At 38.3% G+C, this 15,690-nt stretch overlaps 1 protein-coding gene across 1 annotated transcript; it reads left to right on the top strand.

The window, feature by feature from the left end:
• The first annotated feature begins 7,870 nt into the window (after positions 1–7,870).
• LOC145765105 (cytochrome c oxidase subunit 5B, mitochondrial-like) lies at positions 7,871–10,396 on the top strand. The gene is made up of 3 exons (XM_082576857.1): positions 7,871–7,992; positions 9,206–9,397; positions 10,049–10,396. The coding sequence occupies exons 1-3, from the start codon at positions 7,896–7,898 to the stop codon at positions 10,195–10,197; spliced, it is 438 nt and encodes a 145-aa protein (XP_082432983.1). The 5' UTR covers positions 7,871–7,895; the 3' UTR covers positions 10,198–10,396.
• The last annotated feature ends 5,294 nt before the right edge of the window (positions 10,397–15,690 follow it).

The raw sequence follows: 15,690 nt of genomic DNA, 5'->3' as shown, positions 1-15,690 counted from the left end.
TGACGGTTCTATTTTTTTCTCTCCATCTTTTCAGTTTGTTTGCGGAAACACCCTAACCTTACGGAATGGCCCGTTTCGGTGAGTCCGATTCGGAGAGTCTGATTCGGAGAGTCCGATTCGGAGAGTTCCCTATTTGGAGACAGCCTTTTTCGGAGAGTTCCCTATTCGGAGATTTTTTGAAATTGTTTTTGAAAATTATCGGGAACCGTAGCCTAATTATCATTGCCCCTTTTACATCGTTTTAACGTTGCTAAACGTTCAAGTCGTGCAGAAAAAATAGAAATAAAATGTTTGAACGATTAAATGAAAGTTTGTCGGGAACTGTAGCCTAATTATCATTGCCGCTGTTACATCGTTTTAACGTCGCTAAACGTTCAAATCGTGCAGAAAAAAAAATAGAAATAAAGTGTTTGAACAATTAAATGAAAATTCGTCGGTATCGTAGCCTAATTATCATTGCAGCTTTTACATTGTTTTAACGTCGCTAAACGTTCAAATCGTGCAGAAAAAAAATAAAAGTAAAATGTTTGAACAATTAAATGAAAATTTGTCGGTACCGTAGCCTAATTATCATTGCCGCTGTTACATCGTTTTAACGTCGCTAAACGTTCAAATCGTGCAGAAAAAAATAGAAATAAAATGTTTGAACAATTAAATGAAAATTTGTCGGTATTCTAGCCTAAATTATCATTGCCGCTTTTACATCGTTTTAACATCGCTAAACGTTGAAATCGTGCAGAAAACAATAGTCGAAGCTTTAGATGAGTGGGGTTTAAACCTAACCATTGAGATCTTAAAACTAAAAAGCGAATTAAACTTATTTTTGAACTATTAATGTCTGCTCAGATAAAATTGACATGTATCCTGCGTTGCCTTCTGCATGCAAACTTAGAATATATTAGAATCCTCAACTATTACAAAATTCTAAATTCAACGACGCCTTCTGTTTATTTACAGTAGAGAATTTTATTCCACAATATCGTTTCTTTTATAGTTAAAATTCTTGAAGCTTTAGATGAGTGGGGTTTAGACCTAACCACTGAGATCTTAAATCATATTCATGACTCCGGAAAGACCCTAGTGATATGGTACGTTCCATATTCATAACTTCACCAAAGAAAACCGGAGCAACAGAATGCTCACTTCATATCTTAAATATCTTTGCTATGTTGACGTGTATTGTTTTTGATATGATGGTCACAAATAAAAACAATTCAACTGAACTGACATGACGAATTTTCATTTAATTGTTCAATTTTGCTCTTTAATAGCTAAAAAACTGTCCTACAATTATCACACAATTTTCCCTTAGCACTACTGGCCTATTGCTTATAAGTCTTTATTTCATCATGTATGCAAACTCGATTGCATGAGCCACCGAGCTTACATTTAATCCTGGAATGACTCTGGAACCTGAGACTATTGTTACCTTTCAATCTAAGAATTATGTTAAGTTAATTTTGCAAAAATATTCTAAGCACTACCTAAACCAGGGGTGGGCACAGTTGTTCAAAGAAAGAGCCGCTTGCGGATAAACCATAAACACCAGCGAGCCGCAAAATTAGTTCACAAAATAACATAACAGCAATAAAAGCACAATGATTGCTTATCCATATCAGTTTTGTACTTGACTCGCTAATCTCTGAAAATTTGAACGATAAGTTGTTAATGCTGTGCGAATTAATTCTTCCAAGTGTTCATTTGTCAATGTTGCACGATGTTTTGATTTTACAAAGTTCATTACAGAGAATAAAGATTCACAACCACAAGTTGTTAGAAAAACAGAAATGAGTCGTGCAGTGGTCTTTTTGAGTTCTGAATATTTATTCTCAGGAACCTGCAGATTTTTTCAAAAATTGATATTAATTAATTTAATTTGTCGCAGACATTTGTTGCCTGTCGGCTAGGGTGCATCGTCTCCCGCTTTTTTTTGAAATTGGTTTCGTAACATTGAGAAGTGTGTTCCACTTCAGGAAAAACTCAGCCAAAAAAATTTTTTTTGTTCAGGGACCCCCCCTTCCACTCGCGCATGCCCCCCCAAATTTCGGACAGAAAAATCGCCATAACTCCAAAACTAAAATACTTAGACATAAAGTGTTTGGTATTAGATTTATTGTAACTATATGATTTGATTCAAATTTGGTGAATAAAACATATTTTACAAAGAAACAAAATTTTTTTGCTACGTTTGTTGAAAACGTTCAAGTTGGACTCCCCTTTTAAAGCCTTATTCAAGGCTACTCTATGAGATAAAGAGTTATGGATCCGTCTCTTTTAAAAGCATTGTTCAAGTTTAGTATCATCAATCAACTATTATAATATAATAGTATGTATATAATAATCTAAAAGAGAAATAGCGATGGAATGATAATGCAGTAACTATAAGACATGCCACTCATACCAAATGGAACTGTTCTGTTGATGGTGCTATCAGCATGGTATTTGACACTACATCAACAAACACTGGCCTTTGGTCTGGAGGTTGTGTTGAATTGCAACAGAAATTGAAGAAATCATTGCTATGGTGTGCATGCAGAAAACATGTTGGAGAACTAATCGTAGGTAATGTGTTTGAAGCACTGAGTATTGAAACATCTCGATCGCCTGAAATAACTATGTTTGTTCACTTTCGTACTCACTTCAACAGTATTTCTCAAGACCTCATCTCTTTCCCACCTTATTTAGATACATACAAGTGCTTGTCAATCAGTGAAATGAATTTCCTTGAAACCTTGAAAGAAGATACTGTAGCTCTTGCAACCCAGTTGCTTACAAAAAATGATAAAAGATATTTACTTCGAGAAGACTACAGAGAACTATTGGAGCTGTGTTAGTTTCAACTATCCATTGCCATGCAAGAAGCCATTTAAATTTAAACAACCAGAAGCTATTCACAAAGCTTGGTGGATGGCTAAAGTTATTTATGCCATAAAGTTAATACTATTGTCTAGAAGGACTGAAGAAGTAATGGATCCTGCTAATCCCAAGAAGCACTTGATTCTGCAACCAAAGCAAACTGAGAAGTTGAAAAGGTTTGCAATGTTCCTCCTATATGTGTATGTGCCATGGTGGTTTCGTTGCAGTTCAGGCGTTTCTGCACCATGGGCAGACCTGAAGTTAATGAAAACTTTACATTTGTTTGAGAAAATTGATCCCATTGTAGCTACTAGTGGCTTGAAAAAGCTGAATCTCCACCTCTGGTACTTAACTGAGGAAATGATTCCTCTTTCTCTGTTTGATTACCATGTTCCAGATGAAACGAAAAGAGGAATTGTTGATGCATTGTTAAAAATGCAAGCAGCAGATGGTTCAATTCAGGAACCTCTGAAAAGAAAAGGTAAAGGAAAGCCAGTTTTTCCAGACACAATTGATGCCAACACTTCACTGATTGATTTGATTGGTAAAGATTCCTGGTATCTCTTTAAGCTCTTAAAAGTATGCCCAACGTTTTTTGAAAAAAATGTTAGGGAGTGGGAAGAAGATAGTCAGTATGAACTGGCCAAATCAAAAGCAGAAAGGTTAACAGTTGTAAATGACTGCTCCGAGCGTGGTGTCAAGCTGGCCACAGATTTTCGATCATCTGCTCAAAATATCCAAAACTTTGAAAGCATTCTTCAGGTAGTTGAACAAAGCAGATCTAAGAGACCAAATTTGCGGAAAAAATCATAGACTGTTGCATCCATCTAACAAACCGGCAGCTCCACTTTCAAAAGTAGCCTTTAATTATTAGAAATGGGACCGAAGTGGAGTTCTGTGGGTAACTATATCGTCACATAATTTCCAGGTGCTCATGAAATGTAATTATTTACAACAGCTTTACTACAAATACCACCCCGTTTGCCTGAAGAATCTATTCTACCGAGCTAGACGAAAACGTTCGAGTTGGACTCCCCTTTTAAAGCCGTTTTCAAGGCTGCTGTATGAGATATAGAGTTATGAATCTGTATTTCTTTAAAGCTTTATTCAATATTATATTACACTGGTCTACAAAAAAAGAATTTTTTTTTGCTCCATGAACTTTGAAGACTGATTTAGAGTAATTTTGAGGTTCTGAATCTGACCTCAGATTTATCCTATCACGTCAGGTTTGTGAAATATGATAGCAACAAATTGCTACTTTCGTCAAAAGTGGAAGATTTGGCGTTGCGTTTACCACCAACATATGCAGTGCTGTAACGAAACGTTAGTGTTAGACAGGCCAAAACAGCCTAAATATGGTTACTGAACAAGCATTGCCATAGGCTTGCTTAAATCTTTGTGGTTTCATGCAAAACATTGACGGGGGAGGGGGTCAGTTACACTTATAGCCTCCCTTTTAGCTTGTTATTACTGCCTTGTTAATAATGTTGCTTAGAAAACAAATTGGTATCAAAATTACAATTGGTAGGTGTATTTCAGCTACTTATGCACCACATGGCCTGGATTTCTGGATCTTGCACAATGTGTATGTGCAATAAACGCAACGTCAAATCTTCCACTTTTGACAAAAGTAACAATATGCTGTTATCATATCTCACAAACCCGACGTGATAGCATAAATCTGAGGTCATATTCGGATTCAGCACCCCAAAATTACACTAAATCAGTTTTCAAAGTTCACAGAGCAAAAATCGTGTAGACCAGTGTTATCAGTAATGAAACAGAAATCACTTTAGGCTTATTCATATTTTCAGTTCATTCAGTGACATTATTATAATATTTACAAGGGAACATGCATAAAACGAACAGTGCATTCAGTCACAATCATTCGAACAGTCACAATCATTTCGTAGCTATTTCTTTTTAGATGTATTCGAGGGAACAGTGTCTCCTGAAGAGCAAAAAAAGTTGTTTCTTTGTAAAATATGTTTTATTCACCAAATTTGAATCAAATCATATACAGACGAAACCGGTTAATCGAATCACCTATTTGCCAGACGTTTTGATACGATTATCCGATTGATTCGTTTAACCAATTTACTAAAAAAAAGGTTTATTGTGAATGGGCGTAATTGTTGAGATGTCTGTGCTGACTAGGCTGCAACGCACATTACAACTAATACTTCCTACAACTGTTTACGATTCTGGTTAAACTTTAAAGAGTTTACTAGTTCTGTGTTACATAACATTATGCTGTGTTTTCCAGCCAGCGAAACTGGTCCTTTTTGCATTGATTTATCATCTGCAGACGTTGAAACAATGTAAAAAAGACCAGCTTTCCTGACTGGGAGAGCATTTATGATCTAAGCATTTTTCTGCAAACTGCAGCAATCGGACTTCTTTTAATCTCACCGATATCTGTGATGTCACAACGCGAACTTTGATGTTGATGTTTTTGATTCAAGCGTGCTATTTTTAGCTCCGCACCAGCTGTGTAATTTTGAGTATGGAACATGGCCTACGAAAATTTTAAAGAGTTTACTACTTCTGTGTTACATAACACTGTGCTGTATGTTCCAGCCAGCAAAACTGGTCCTTTTTCCATGATTTATCATCTGCAGACGTTGAAACAATGTAAAAAAGACCAGCTTTGCTGACTGGGAGAGCATTTACGATCAAAGCATTTTTCTGCAAACTGTAGCAATCGGACTTCTTAAAATCTAACCGATCTTTGTGACGTCACAACGCGAACTTTGACGTTGACGTTTTTAATTCAATCGTGCTATTTTTAGCTCCGCACCAGCTGTGTAGTTGTGAGTATGGAACGTGGCCTACGAAAATAGTGGTATGGTAGAAAAACAGGGCCCACACTCATTGTTTGTTTTGAAATCGCAAAGTTTTTTTTTTCAAGTCTTTTGCGCTGTTTGTGTTTTGTTTGTTTTGAAATCGCAAAGTTTTTTTTTTTCAAGTCTTTTGCGCTGTCTGGTAAAATAATTAATTTGCAATGTTCTTCAACTGAACGAAAGTGCACAAATGAAATTACGCACTGCATTTCACAACAGTAGGCTATTTTTTTTCAGCAATTAAAAAAAAATTCTCCAAAGTTTTTTGGTTTAAACTTTTGGACATGCTTTCCAACACTTCCCTCTCAAGCCGAAATAATTTGTCCGTGTCCATTCCTTGGAAGGCCAGTCGCCGACGGATGACATCAAAAGCATTTAAACTTCTTTATTGGGAAGTGTGATTATTCCTTTTGTCTGCTTTTCTGTTTTAATGAAGCCCAGCTGTGCGAAAATCGGTTCTTTGTAGTGCGATGTCTAGCACATAAGATTATGGCCTGGGATTACAGACACTTGTCTTTGTTTTGATCGCATGCGTATGTCTCACCTCTGCTTCATTTCGCCTTTGAACATTGCAGACAATTATGTGAAGCAAAAAAAGAGACATTCTCCTTTCGCTAACAGGCACAATTATACGATTAAATGAATGAAGTATGCAAACTAGAAGCAAATCCTGATGCTTTTATCCGACTTATTCTTTTAAGCGGTATTCGTTTAACCGATGTTTTTACTTAACATTAGATTGGATTTGGTTTGGGATTTCAGGTTTTGATTCAAATAAACGGTTGATACGTTTAAGCAGTATACTATTAACCGATTTCGTCTGTAGTTACAATAAATCTAATACCAAACACTTCATGTCTAAGTATTTTAGTTTTGGAGTTATGGCGATTTTTCTGTCCGAAATTTGGGGGGGCATGCGCGAGTGGAAGGGGGGGTCCCTGAACAAAAATTTTTTTTTTGGCTGAGTTTTTCCTGAAGTGGAACACACTTCTCAATGTTACGAAACCAATTTCAAAAAAAAGCGGGAGACGATGCACCCTACTGTCGGCGGGTTTTGTAACCGTTGGGTTGTATGCTAACTAGAGATTGAAAAAATCGATGGCAAATCATTCCCAATATTGGTGTGTTCTACTACGAATTGGGTTCCTTTTATCCGTTTGATAACTTGAGGAAGTTAGGTAAAAGTACGGTACCGTTTATTCATAAAGCACAGCTTGTGAATGAACCTCAAAACTTCAGACTGCTAAGTGCTAAGCAGCGCCAGCACAGCACGTAAAAATAAATCATACCTAGCATAATTCTTGGTCTCAAAATTTCGTATAATCATGCTTATAGGCTCAATAATACTTTAATGCTAATTTCTTCCTAGAACAGACTGAGTGCTCTGGTCAGGCCAAGTTGAAGTCATACAAATACAACAGATTAGATTTATAAGTTCTTAGAAAAATGAATAAGTAAGTTCTGGTGCTACTTCTAGGCTTCAACTAATCGCTGCTTAGCGACTTTACTAAACTTCCAATTGTTGCTGACTGAGCGCAAAATGAGCCAGGAGAGGCACAATGTTGCTTTTGCAACGTCACAATTCCATTGTTTAACAATGGCTACAGTAAAAGAGAGACTTCTTTTTGCTCTTTGTATTGTGTTGCCTATTGGGCGCAAATTAGATTTTGAAAAAAGTATAGTCACAAACTTTAATTTTTAGCAACCGATTTTTGCGCCCCTATCAATGTGGTGCCCACGACTCGAGCCATGCCTGCCATAACCTAGGTACGCCACTGCTTGGTTGACAGCGCGAGATAACACATTTAAAATAATCTTAATTTTTTTTGTAATATTACGATTCAATACAAGAGCCACAAAATATATGTTGAAGAGCCGCATGCGGCTCGCGAGCCGCAGTTTGCCCACCGTTGACCTAAACACTCAACTGTATGTTACACCAGCAAAACAGTATGTACCGTATATGTTTTGGAAATTTAAAGCATTCATAAGAGTTGTTAGAATATAGCTGATTGTATTTGACATGTTCATGATTTGTCACTTTCTAATCCCCTTGAGGTGATGACTGATTAAATCTAATGTACTTGGTAGTAATTTGTTATCTGTGCTTGTTGTTGCATCGCTTGTGCTTTGCCAGCTAATGGCTCATTTTATTGCTCTACAGCTCAGACTTATTTTTGTAATATAATTATCATGGCTCTTCGTCGTCTTCCTCAACTTATCCAACAAATTAGCAGAAGTCGACAATTGCATGTGTCTTCAACAACATGTGGTCTTTTTGATGCCTTCAGTAAGTTTTTCACTGTATAAAAGTACTGGTAGTTGGTTTTTGGCTGAATTATATCTCAATACTGTGGTATTTGATTGTATAAACGAAATTGCTTAATTGCATATTGATTAAGAATATCAATCATTTTATTGGATCAAAATCTAAAAACCCCAAATCGAATCCTGTTTGGTGTTAAAGTAGACAAGTAGACCCATCAGTCAATCATATATACTACCATACTTAAAGGTATGAATTGTATCAGGATTTGCTTGTGGCTTGCATAATCGTTTGCCGAGACACGGCTAAGACAAGGTTTAAAAAAACTTGATTTAGAGCTAGGGTCTCAAACTCAAGTTTCTCTGAGGCCGAAATGACACTCATGAATTAACCAGTGGGCCTCAATACACAATAAAAAAGGTAGTAAGAATACCAAGAAAGTTAGATTACAAGAAAAAGAAGTAACAACAGTAAAGATGGAAATGGACCTGGACTGGAGAGTAAAAATCTTCCAATCAACTTTCAAAAAGCATAGAAAAACGAAATTCTTGAATAACAGATTTTACCAAATACCAAGATTACTTTTGGGATAACAACACAAGGAGTAAATAGGCAATGTGATCTAGTAATACGAGTTTCTCGCACGCAATAAAATGGTGTGACAGTAATAATGGTAATATTTCGTGTAAAGTTTGATGGGCAGTTTCAGATTTTTTGAGCATGTGTAGAGTGAATTTTATTTCTAAATCTATAGAAAAAATATGTACTTTAATTGTTTTAAGGTTAAAATGCATTCCGGGTGGCACCAAAAGTCCTTGCTGGGCGGATGTTAGAGACCCTTGATTTTAGAGTCTTTAGACTAGAGTAGTTTAATAAACAGTTTTCAGACTGAAATTTTCCGAAAGGACTGTTCGATTCTTGGTCTGCTCTTTTCATGTAAATGTTTGGGCTCAGAAGCGGTAGTGTTTATCATGTTGAGTCCATGCTAATGCTAACCCACTTACTTAAAATTTATGTTGTAAGTACTTATCTATAATTGGAGCATTTCACCCAACTACTTCGAAATCTTTGTGGCATTGCATACATAAAAAAAAGAAGTTTGAAGCAGGTAAAAATATTGACCCAATCAATGTTCACATTCAAGGAATTGCGCATTTTAAAAGTTAAGACATTTAACGAAAATGCAAATATCCAAAGTTATCAAGTGCAGTCATAAAGCAACTGAAATTTATTTCAGAGAAGCCAATGCCGCGACAGGAGGATCATGTGACAGGTTACCAGAAGATCATCATGGATGCAAAGAAGGTGGGAGAAGATCCATTAGAGGTGGAAAACCGTGATGAACGAACGGTTCTTAAGGGTTTAGGAACAAAAAATGATCCATTTATTGTTCCGTCCCGAAACACAAGACGATATGTTCTCGTTGAAGGTCAGTGAAAGAGATATCAAAAATTTTTACTTGATCATGCGTCAGTATCACAAGGATTCGCTTAGCTTAATGCGTGTGACAATATGATTTAGTTCTGCTGTGTTAGTTACTGAGAAATTTCTTTTGTATTATTTAATAAAAAAGGTTATAGCATTTACCCATTTCTCAAACATAGAGTAGTCGATGCTGTCATGGAAAGCGTACAGTAAGAGAGGTTACTTTTTGCAGCAACATTTTTGAGATCACGACTTCCAATGACATCTATATCAATCATACACCACCATTGATTAATTTTGGGAATCTTTATCTTCGAACTGAGTAGGCTAAGTCTTATGAAAGCTTAAGCATGACCGTTTCGCATACTTGTAGAGTCTTTGAACCACTGACGCATGCCCGGTCACCGAGGTTGGCAGAGTGAAGTTTCCGATTGTTGTTGAAGTCCTTGAAATGCATTGCTCAAGCACACAACCCGAGACTCGAACCAGCGTCGTTTGATCTTGACGTTATTTCGTTCACAAAATAAAGCGCTTAATCATTTAAGTAACAGCGGTTGGGGCAAACCCGAAAGTGTCTCCAAAAAAAGTCACTATTTTCACGACTCTTGATCGGTGCTTTCCGCAGTTACAACGTGATTCATTTTATTTGTTTCAGGTGCGGATCACCAGGGCGGACCTTTAAAAGGATTTTGGGTAACGCTGGAAGGCGGAGGTCGCTGTCCTCTCACGGGGCAGCACTACAAACTTCTCCAAGATTCAACAGACAAGTGGGGAATCGATGAGCTTGATCTTTTCAAGCACTAAACAATTTACTCATTACTGGAATGTGTGTATGTTGTACAAGTCTACCTTGCAATCGTTTGATACTTGGAGGCGACAGAACATGATATAATGGATTGTACATGCCACTTTGATTCAGTTAAATAGTTACATGTAATTGCGCAGACCGTTATTCATTGCTCTGTGGCGGATTCTTTCAATAAAATTAGCAACAAATCATGAAGCTTGTGTATTGTAGTGAATAGTGATGACAAATAATATTCCAGGGGAATTTTTGGACACTAGTAGAGTTAATAATGTAGTATTGGTCTGTGCGAGCTGGTCCATCCCCAGCGTTGTCATCCAAGAATTGTCCAGGACTTACTGGAATTGCGACATTTTCTATACGCTGGGTTGTTTGTGAAATACAGTACAGTAGTTTTGAAGGTTTATTGCTTCTCGCAATGTAACAAATAACAATGATTCACAAATGCGTGTCTCAGAGGAAATTGTTTACCGCATGATCTTTTCATTCAATTAGCCTTTTACGTATGCTGAAACCTTGGGAGGTTCACTGCTGTTACCATGTACAAAATAAAGCAATGTGCGAGTAATTACTATTTCTCTAGCCAAGCCTTAGCCGCTGATCAATACGAAATGCAACAGCATTGAGCTTGAAGTGCAACGTGAAATAGGGAGACATGCAAACGCTGAGCAGAGTTGCCAGATTAGAGGCGTATCTGCCCGATTTGGCTCGTATTAATTGTGACCTGCGTTTTCTGCGAAAGCGGCTGTTTTTTGGTTAGTTTTATTTTTACTCTACGCCAGAATGGTGATAAAAACTTCTGCAAATATCTTACAACCTTGCATTATTGTTGATACAATCCTTTGAACATACAATGTCATATTAATCAGCTTTTTAAATATTTTTTGAACAATTATGGTTTTAGCATCAGTAATTTGAACCATCATCGGCTTGCGAAGAAATTTTCCAATAACCACGAACAATCTGAAGTTGATCTGCAATTTGTTGATAGGCTCCTAACAGTCGCTTTATCCTCTCCGATAGCTCAGTTGGATAGCGTGTGACTTCGTAAACGAAGGAGCTTCAAGATCAAGCGGCGCTGGTTCGACTCTCGGAGTGTGCACTTGGGCAACGCACGTTAAAAACTGCTTTCCAGTCAGCGGAATCTAATGGATGGAATAATTCACGGGCAACAAGACTTCAACAATCGGAAACTCCACTCTGACAATCTCAGTGACGGGTCTGCGTCAGTGGTTCAAAGCCTCTACTCTACATAGTCTACAAGTATGTGGAACTGCCAGGATTAAACTCACAAAGAAGCTTTCCGAAGATAAAAATTCAATCAATCAGATATCTTCGTCAAATGAGTACCCACCGATCTGATAAACATAATAATGCCCACCTCACCTAATAAAGTGGCCCTCATCTGGGCTATTTTATTAAAAACAAAGTTTAATTGCTTAAGAACAAGTGACCAAATCACTATAAGCTTGAGGTATTTGAAGTAAATCATTTTGTTTGTTTGAGAAGTTTAACCCGAAAAGAAAATTTAGGCATAAAGAAATTATGTAACAGAAGCAGAAATTTTGAAATAGGTCGCATTTTGCTTGAAATACTCCTCCGCAAAACTGTAGCTCATGTAGGCCTACCTTGACCAAACACTTTATAGGCTCTGTATTCTGCAAGGTGGCTCATTTTGCACTGTCTTCATGAGTCGGATGATGCAACATTCTTCTGCATTTCATAATTTTTAGCGCTTAACAAAACCAAATTGCTACGATTTCGAAATGAAACCAAATTGCTACGATTTAGAACAGTGGCTCTTAACCTTTTTTCTGGCACGCCTCTCTTTCATAATAATTAGGCTACATGTTCTGCGTAGGGGAAGGTCGGGTTAGTTGAGCCACTGGGTTAGTTGATCCACCCCTTTTAATTCTTAAATGCGGTGAGCAGTGGTGCGGGAACTATTTTTCTCTAGGGGGGGCTGAAGCTGCCATTAGTGTTGTGAGCTTCTGGGGGGCCAAGCCCCCCAGACCCCCCTTGTGTAGGAGAACGTTTAACACTGGTAGCAGCTTTTATAGGTCCCTCCTGTGTGTAAAACGACGCCAAAACACACACATTGTAAGTTGTAAGAAACGAAGAACGGCAACAACAAAGCAGCTGTTCAGGAAATTAAAAAGTAAACGAACAAATTAGAAAGTGATGTGAAAACGACAGTTTGTGGAAATGAGTTCTCACACTCTTTCGAAGATTGCTTTTTGCTCAGGTTTTTCTCTAACTTATATGAACTGTGTCATGAGCTTTTTGACATCGACAGTGTTCAAAATGTTTTGGTGGACATAGGCCTACATCACCGCACGATGAGTACGGTAAGTCTGTATTGTGTCATTGAGCTTCTCAACCACGTTTTCAGGCGTCTTAGAGCAGAAAAAGAACTTTCTGATGATGCAGCTGGAACTGGGAGGCAAAGGCAGAGCTCCACGAATTTTCACGTTTCTTTGAAAAGATCAGTGTTGGAGGGTTTGGTTGCGATAGTACGGTATCTCAGCAACCTTTTGAACGGAGTTTGCGGTTTTTCCACTTATACAGCATCGCTGAGCAAGGTAAGTTCCGTTTTAGGCGATCTTTTCTGATGGCATCCGGTAAGCTGATCTCAGTATCAGATCCTTCCTCACCGTTTGCACAGCTCAGAAGGGCCTTTTCTCTGGTGGCTGCTGTAAGCAGATCCACCTGGTCGAATCTTCGATCAAGCTCAGCTTGAACGACTCAAGGGCTTTGATGTAGGCTATTGCCGTTTCCACGCTCCTTCTCCCGCAGACGACAAAGTTTTGTTTAAAAAACTTTATAAAATTACCTTGTTAAGTTCTTATTAAATCGTTAAAATCGTTCAGTTAAATTATTTTATCTCATGTAACCTCGTATTTGTGTTCTTAAACGATATGATTCATTATATGCTCATGTTTTCCCAGCTGGTCTTGATTCAATATTCTACAAAACCTTATATATACAATTCGATTTCGAAGCTACTGTTCCATCCATCATTATATTTTATTGATACAGTTATAATGTCTGATGCTGCAATGTAAGATGACTGATGACAGGCAGCACCTTGACTGGTTAACCGCAAGGTTGTTCGGTGCTGCCAGACCTTTCTATTGCCATATTTTGATTTGTATGTAATTGTGTTTCTTTATATCGAGTCGTATTAGAAAGGCAAATAAACAATATCTCTCTCTCTCTCTCTCTCACAAAGCATCCGATTCCTCTGTGTTTCAAAATTTTGCTGAAGTTTTGCTCACTCGGAGATCCTTTGGCGTCTTTAGGCTAGTGGCAGACGCTGGGACGTTCGCTGCTTCCACAAGCTTGGAAACGGATTCATCTTTTCTAAGATTTTTGATCCGTTTGCGGAAACTGGTGATGGATCCAAAGCTGAAGAAGCGGAAATCTTCTTGTTTTGGAGCTGTCTAGCGACGGCTTCCGCAGGCTGAAAAACTTCACCTCTGCAGGTAATCGCAAAATAAAGCCGCATCGTGTGTGCTTATTTTACCAAGCTGAATAGGCTATCTTTGCACGTGCGTCTCCTTCCATTGCACTATCTTCTGTCATGTCGGTCAGACATTGCAACAGGGGAGGGTAGCACTTAACAGCACGAACGAGGGCAGAAGCACGAACGCACCAACGAGTAGGACACAAACCCAGAAAATTGCAGGCAACTTCATCGGAACCAAAAAACGACATGAATAAAGATTTACGTTTAGACGATTCACGAATTACAACTGCCTTGAACGAAGTTTAAGGCATCGGCAATAAGCCTCACCTCCTTTACAACGTCTTGCAAAATCAAATCGAGAGCATGATTACCGGTACTGCAGTGAATGTATAACGATCCGAGGCATAATGCTTTAAGCTTGGCCCGCACTCTGTTATAACAACCAGATCTCTTGCTGTTCTATGCTGTAAGTGTAAAGTGAATATTGGCTGCAGAATGATGTCCAATAAACGATGGAACGTCGTGTTAGTAGGGAGGGTGGCTGGAACCGCTACTGCGAGGTATAGTTCCCTGTGATTGACGACTCTTTATTTCGAATGATGAGCGCGATCACACGTAATAGGAACTCGATCGATTCATCGTAGCAATTATTGCTCGAATAATTTTCTGAAAATATGTTATGTACCTACCGTACCTTAAATTATCAGAATTTTCTAGGGGGGGCTGAAGCAATTATCCAAAATTCCAGGGGGGGCTGAATTAGCTCTAGGGGGGGCTGAAACCCCTTGAGCACCCCTACTTCCCGCGCCCTTGCCGTACTCTGACCAGGGATATCTAGAGAAGGGGATACGAAGGCTTTTAATGCGTCTGACAATAAAAGGGCTTCTGTTTATTGTAAATAATCTCTGTTTATCCCAAAATGACAATTGGCACCGGTAGTAGTTTAATAACTCTTGTTATGATAACCTGCTTTGCGCTATTAGCATCAGGCCTGGATAGGCTACTCACTGCATGCTCATGGTTAGGCCTACTTGTTAATTCAAATACCCGTTTATTTGCTTTAGGCCTACATCTGGCCTACTGCAAAGAATTTGTTAAGAAAAACAGCTAACTGGTAACCTTTCAACTGTCTTTCCAAACAAGTACGGTAGGCTATTCTTTAAATATGCTCTATGTAACATTTAGGCTACTAACTCTCTTCTGTAGCTGACTGTACCAGCTGCACAACAAAACTTTCTGCAGTTGTGAAAAGAACTGCATGTTTTACGCGCTACAAACTACCGCCCTTATATTGTCATAAGAATAAGGCAATCGCTGTGAGCCTTCACATCCCCTTCTTTAGATATCCTTGACTCTGACATACTTTCTACACCAAAAATAATACTCTCTGTGTTGACTTGAAGGCCAGGACGCGATATAGGCTACATAGCCGCTGAAGCATCCAGCATCTGTAGACTATAACGTTGAAGAGACGAAAAACTACATATAAGTGATTGAAACTGCCCGTTGCAAGAATGCGTTTAGCTTATGGGCATGCAAATTCTTGAGAGGAACGCAAATTCCGAATCACTCCTCACAATCCTGAAGCACAACTGCACAATTACTTGAATTCCTGGGTAGCGTTACATATATGCAAAAGAACGACAATTTCACGACGGTAACAAACGGTGAAAAGACCTAAGCAGAAATGCAGGGTGCCACAGTTGCATTGCATATTGTTGGGCTTGTTTTTGCGTTGATTTGCCTGTTTTGGGCTTGCTTTTTTGATTTACCGTACTTGCTTGTTTTTAATGAATAACCTGGCATCACTGGTCGGAATCAAAATAAGGGTGGAGTACTGGAACTGGAGTTGGGAAACCAAACTTCTGGCCTGGGCCATGCAGCCAGCGCTTCCACTTTTGTGGTAATTACCACAATTGTGGAATTTTCATCATGCTTGTGGTAAAAATGTGGTAATGAAAAATTTGTGGTAAAAATGTGGTAATATGGAAATTTTGTGTGGAAATGTTGCCAAAATGTGGAA

The sequence above is a fragment of the Aplidium turbinatum genome, chromosome 2 (genome assembly GCF_918807975.1).
Source record: "Aplidium turbinatum chromosome 2, kaAplTurb1.1, whole genome shotgun sequence".
Lineage (NCBI taxonomy): Eukaryota > Metazoa > Chordata > Ascidiacea > Aplousobranchia > Polyclinidae > Aplidium > Aplidium turbinatum.
The sequence above is the reverse complement of the archived record's forward strand: the minus strand, read 5'-3'. Positions and strand labels throughout refer to the sequence as shown.